At 39.3% G+C, this 6,742-nt stretch overlaps 1 protein-coding gene across 1 annotated transcript in view; it reads right to left on the bottom strand.

Moving 5' to 3' along the window:
* LOC139743730 (ATP-binding cassette sub-family C member 9-like) overlaps positions 1 to 6,444 on the bottom strand; it is a gene marked incomplete at its 5' end in the record, with an annotated part of 37,534 nt that extends 31,090 nt beyond the window's left edge. The window contains 3 exons of the mRNA XM_071654181.1: positions 4,146 to 4,375; positions 5,267 to 5,474; positions 6,307 to 6,444. Of these exons, the coding sequence (XP_071510282.1) occupies positions 4,146 to 4,375; positions 5,267 to 5,474; positions 6,307 to 6,444 (576 nt within the window). The remainder of the gene's footprint in view (positions 1 to 4,145; positions 4,376 to 5,266; positions 5,475 to 6,306) is intronic.
* Positions 6,445 to 6,742: the final 298 nt, after the last annotated feature.

Genomic DNA, 6,742 nt, shown 5'->3' on the forward strand with positions numbered 1-6,742 from the left:
TTCATGACAGAGCACCTGTTTTCCATAGGAAATGTACACAAAATCACAAAATTGTGCCCGTTTTGGGGGGACATTCCGTTACAATAATGGGCGTGACTTTGCAAAAGTATACGCGGATGTTGCAAATCTGGTCTCAAAAGTTGTGCGAGACTTGACCAAACAAAGTCAAGAAGCCATCGCGACAGATTTATAACGTGAAACTTCGGGGGGGGGGGGGGGGGGGGGGGGCGGATCCCCCCCCCCCCGTCCTTAAAGGGTTAGTGTTGCATGAAAAAAAATCAATTTTCACATAATCTCATTTTTAAGGAGGTGGTATGCTTTACTAAGTATTTATCCATATCTTTCTTTTTGATTAACCGAAAGTCACTTAACTTCGTGGGTGCGTTCGACATAAATGTATTTCTTCTGTTTCCACGACAACAGGGTGTGATATATATATATGTATGTATGTAATATATATGTGCTTACATGTAGGGCCTACATAGTAGGGTACCTGAGGGGGGGGTCACCGTGCACCCCCCCCCCTCCCGAGGACTCCTCGAAACTTACTTGACTTTGTTTTGTTCAAGTCTCACGCAACTTTCAAGACCAAATTTGCAACTTCCCCGCATACTTTTGCGAAGTCACGCCCATTTTTGTAACGGAATGTCGTCCCAAAATGGGCACAAATTTTTTGCTTTTGTGTACATTTCCTATGGAAAACAAGTACTCTGTCATGAAAGTCATGAAAACCTGATTATTTTTACAATTAATCACTTTCATTGACTAGTTTTGTGCTAATTATGGTAGAAAAGTCGTCAGTGACAATTTCCAATAGAAAAACAAAGAAAAAACAAAAGTTGAAAAAGTTGAAAAACAAGGAAATACATAAGAAATTATGAAAAACAATAGAATACATTAAATTTCACCTAGAACAGCCACTTTTCGTCCCTGTTAACATCTTGATTATGTTTTGGTATGTCATGAGGATCCTGAAAATGTAAGTTTCGAGGAGTCCTGGGGGGGGGTGCACGGTGACCCCCCCTTAGGTACCCGACTAATAAGCATCAGGCAACTATTTGGATTTGGGTCATAGCTCAAAGCTGTGCATACATTTGTAGTTATGGAGAGAATGCCACATACTACGTGTATAGGTCTGATCTGATTGGTTCATTAACCAGTTGATGACCTATGACCTTGTCAGACTTTTCCCTAGAATTCGAACTGGAACGGCATCTTTAGGTTATGTCTTTGTGATGCCAGTTTGGAAGTTGTAGCTCCAAGCTGTGGAAAATTAGACAGAGTTTGGTGTATACACAAAAAGTGTTGATGATGCCTACATCAATGACACCAGTGACAACGGAGCAGTGAGGCCTTCAATGTATGTCTCAATTTTGCTACATGGACGAAACAACAATAAGCACTGTATTCACCAGCAATATGGCTGAGCTGTTTTTCACAGAAATAGAGCTGTTGACTTGGGGTGTGGCCAACATATAAATTAGCATTACCAAATCATGGTCTAGCTGTCCAACACAGTGAATCACCTGCTTACAAAACACGTTATCATACATGGCGAACTATGCAATATGCCAAAGAGCAACTCATTTACATGTATATACAGTTCGACCTTGATTATACGGCCTCCTTTTATCCGGACACATTAATGCAGTGAAGGACTTTCATCCAAAAATTGAGAAAAAAAAGTGACTTCAACATCTTTTTATGGATCTACATGTATTTCACTAATTTCATAAGATGTGCATGATAGGTTTCTCAATATCTAATAAGGTAAACCATGTATGATTTTCACATAAAGATATACTTTACTTTTGTGAAGAAGGGACTACAATTTTGCGCAGGCTAGCATAGATTACACCACCATTGCGGGGTACGCTACCTGCCTAGCTGCCAGTGCACTGGGACGGCAGCTTGGACGACAGCTGTACATTAACATTGTGTCTCCCATATCCGGCCAATTCGCTCTTCCGTATGAGCGCTGGTCCCGACATGGCCAGATAATCGAGGTCGAACGGTACAATGCACAATGGATCAATCTTATAAACTTGCTGTTTTGGTCATTACCTGCTGATTGCTGTTGTTTCTGTGCCAACTTTGGAGAGATGAAGCAAGGTCTTAGACACAAAGCGCAGGACAAATAAATGATTTTGCAGAGCTATCATGGTCATTGCAATACAAGAACCTGCAAGTATCTGGTCTGCACACAGCATATTTCTAGTACATCACACAATGGTAGCGCTACCTCATGCAATGTACTCAGCCACTGTATATTAAGAAATCTTTACGGCATATCTTAAAAAAACAAAATAAAAAAACAAAAACAAACTAGAAATGTAACTATGGCGACTAGCATGCCTCCACCATACAGCATGATTAGCCTAATAGGTCTATAGTACATCTGCTGCACTATACCACCCAGTCCGGCAGCGTATTGATCCAGATCCAGATCCAGATCCAGGCAATGTTTAATGACGATTTCACATAATTGGCAAAATATTAGAATGACATGTTTGTCACAAATGTGTTCAATGTTCACTTTCTTGAATTAGGTTTAATTGGATGAATGGCTATATTTTCTATGAGAGCATGTATTTGGGGATTTGAGGACTTTTACTTGACTTTCGACCCTTTTATAAGTTTATGCATCAAGTAATTTTCAAGATATGAAGAAAAACTGTAACTTCAGTAGAGATAGTAAATTGTTAGCATTCTAACCTGGCCTTTTACCCTTGACCTTTGACATTACGACCCTTAAATTCCAAAGAGAATCACTGTCAGGCAGAACATGCATTGATACATATTAATGATGATACCTTGAGTCACTTCCTAGATATGGAGGAAAAGGTGAAATTCAGTACTTTCATTTGATCTTTGATCTTTTGACCTTTGACCTTTTTGGCAAAAAAAAGAAGAGGAAACTTCCCAGAAAATCTCTATTGGGTAATTATACATATATACACCAAGTTAAAAAAAAATAATCCTGCAGGCATTGCATAGATATATGAGGCGAAAAAGTGATATTTAGAAGAGTTGACCTTGACCTTTGATCCTTGACCTTTGACCCCCATATTCCCTAGATAATCACTGTCAGTCATGACATGCATATGTATTATGTTCCATGAAGATGCCTTTAACGACTTTAAAGGTATGAAGAAAAAAAAAGTGAAATTTTAACATTTTCACGTGACCTTTTATCCTTGACCTCTGATCCTTGACCTTTGACCTCTTGACGCAAAACTCTAACCAGAGAACCTTTATTCGGTAGTAAATGTACATATAGTATATTTCAAGAAAATACCATCAGTCCTTGCATACAGTAGATATGGGGAAAATAGTGAAATTTTTAGCATGTGACCTTGACCTTTCACCTTGAGCACCTGCACCCACAGCACAATTTCACCCCCTCATACACATACATGCTAAGTTTTGTTATGATACCTCAGACAATTTTTCAGTTACGCTGTCCACAAAATTTATGGACAGAAGGAAGGACGGACGGATAAACGGACAGAAGGATGTACAACCCGAAAACATAATGCCTCTGGCGCCACTTCATGATGGAGAAATTAAAAAAGACAAAAACTAATGTAACATACTTGTATTGAAATGTAGCTGTCCTGCACGCAGCATTTTAACATCACATAATGGTAGCCCTACCTCATGCAATACTCAGCTATTGTATAGCAACCTTTATGGCATGTCTAACATAATACTAATGTAACACTATTTTTCATATTAGTTTTATTTGCAACTTTGACATAACAGCGTTCCACACACACAAGCAATAATTCTTCACATTAGATTATCGATTATTTTCAAAATCCTAAGGTGGAGCTTTTCATCGATAATAACACACACAGCCAAAAACGTTAGGAAATATGCAATATCAGGTAGAAATACAAATGAAAATTGTTGTCAAATTCAGTAGAGTGATTAAAGTTTTGGTCAGAATAAAATCATCCCTCATCCATTTTTTCTTTTTCCTTGTTTTGTCATTAAAGTTCGGATACAACGTATACAGATTTGTGGCTTCATACACACTGGCAAATACTGGACACCAGCAAGCAACCTACTGAAAGGAAGTCTAGGTTCTTATTTTGTCATAACGATCATGAAATGATTTCTAATTGATCCAAGACTCTCACCTTGGTAATGTTGGTCTTGTTGTTAGCAGCATCGGACCAGGCGGAGAGCCAAAAGTCAGTGCCTGCTTTGGCTGCAGCCTGTGCTACTGCAAAAAGGATGACAAAGAAGAAGGTGAAGGGACCGCAGATTTTGACGTAGAACCAGTAGTACTTGAAGGAGACGGAGCCAGTGATTCGCTCTTCCTTCTCTATGATCTTTCCACCTCTGTCGCTCTTTCCCTTTTCAGCCTCTGCAATGGAACATCACAATACAAACTTTCATCCACCACAGTATCACTATTATTTAGAAAACATTTTGAATGTTCTCAAGTATTAATTAATCATCACTTTTACATTCCACTCACTGCTCTTGACAATCAATCATTTCCTGAGGCTTAAAAATCGTAGCATCCCTTAGCTTGTCATAATCTGGAAGATCTTTTACAAGGTCTTGCACATGTTAGTGCTTATGGGCAAGAAACTTACAGAGGGAAGGTCACAGCTCTATGATTGGAAAGTTTTTGGAACTTTTCATATCATATGGATGTCTATGTTAAGTACTATGGTGATGGCACACTCAATGAGTGTGCATTTTCATCTGTTCTTTTCTTCTTCTTCTTTTTTTTTTTGCACTTTTATGATTACTGTTTATAATGATGTTGTTTAGTGACATATTTCGTTTTCAGTGATCCATGTATTACAAGCCTGGCTTTTCCAGTGAATCACTGTTTCCCTCCTTTTGTCAACCTTTCAAAAGTATGCATTGATGTTAGTAGTTATTCTACTTTGTTGTACATACTGTATCTTATCATAATTATACTTTAAAATCCATATTGCATTACGTATTTTCTTTTTCAAACTGACAAAACAATGTGATGGTGTAGTGCATACTATGTACCAGTACCGGTATTTTGTTGTAGTCTTTGTTGAATGTTGGATGGAAAATGAATGAAACTGAACTGATAAACTCAAATGAACATGAAATCTCTCTCCTTTTGTAAAGTTTAGTTCCAACTGAAACAATTGAAAGAAGGTCTTTTTTTTTGTCCAAATGCAATAAACATATTTTCTTATTATTAGGTAAAAGGTCATACAGGGAGATGAAAAACCTATACTGACACTCTCGTAAAATGCCAAAGTACCTCGATGTTTGACTTTGTTTGTCTGCAACACCTGTTTGACCAGTTTCTGGCGCTCTTTGGCTGTTCTTGTCTCATCTTCGGACTCTGGCTCGGACTCCGTGATATCCCTTATGGTAATTTCCCACAGCTCCATCAGCTCCGGGTCCTTTTTCCCAATCTCCTTCATGGTCCCCTTGTGACCGATCAGACAATCCTTCATGTAGATAACCTACCATGGTAGCCAGGGAGACACACATATTTGACAAATTGATGAGGAGAATGAAGAATGTTGGCTGGTTATCTGACTGAATACTTTTAAAAACTAGAATTATCACTGAAAGTGATTAATACCCCCGCCCCTAGTGTTGCTTTATAGTATGTGATGTCATGAGGGCAATGACGTTAATACCAAGTTTGTGCACTTGTCGAATTGGAAACAGAATAATTTTAGTTTACTGTACAATTACAGAGTTGACAATGATTTCCACAAGGTTTGGGTAAAAAGTGTGGTTATCACGGCAAAACATTGTCTGATACAAACACAAGGGACATTTTACATAACTACACTTAAAGACCATCATACACACCAAATTTGACCTTCATAGCTTGAATGTTTTATTTTGATTAAAAAATGAGTGGTTACCATGGCAACACATCTTCCTTAACCCTATAAAGCCCAAACTATTTTGACCCCTCGCAGGCCCAAGGGGGGGGGGGGGGAGGCACATTGTGCCCCCCTATATAACTTTTTTATTATTTGATGCATCATTGTCATATTTGGCACATGGGTAGATTAACTCATACTCAATATTGTTCAAATTATCGCGTAAACGAATGCAGATGGACGTACGGACAACCCGAAAACATAATATGCCTCCGGCACCACTTCGTGGCTGAGGCATAACAAAAGAATTCACATTCTTTTATTTTCACACTTGTTTGTGATCACCCAAAATTTTCACACTGTGAAACTTCCACTTTTACAGTGTCAGCTATCACCATCATTCTACATTCACCATCGATGACAGCACTTCTATCTTTGCATCTCACATCCTGCTCACCTGGTCAGCATGCTCCAGGTACTGCACCTGGTGGGTGACCAAAATGACCGTCCGCTGGTTGCCGACGAGGAACTCCATGATGCCATGGTAGAACATGTCGCTGCCCACATGGATGTCCAGGGCAGAGAGGGGGTCATCCTGCATGAACAGAATGGGGCAGGGATTTCTCAACAGAAGATGTGTAATGTCCAGAGATGTCCAACAGGAATGTGTGATGTCCTGAGCATGACCTCTCTGCTTCCAGCTGGCCAGATTTTCAGCTAGTGACTGTTTGACCCATAAACTATAAAGTATAACTTTGTACGCCTTTACCACAGTGCTGATCCCCAAGCCACTGACCGCCTGACCAACATCACGGTGATTCGTATATACCCCCTTCACACTACGTGTGGCGGGGGTATGATTATGCAGCTAAAAAGCACAACTTGGCTTTACA

Source organism: Diadema antillarum, unplaced genomic scaffold (assembly GCF_040938485.1).
Source record: "Diadema antillarum isolate AM-2024a unplaced genomic scaffold, OU_Dant_1.0 seq00001104_RagTag, whole genome shotgun sequence".
NCBI classification, from domain to species: Eukaryota; Metazoa; Echinodermata; class Echinoidea; order Diadematoida; family Diadematidae; genus Diadema; species Diadema antillarum.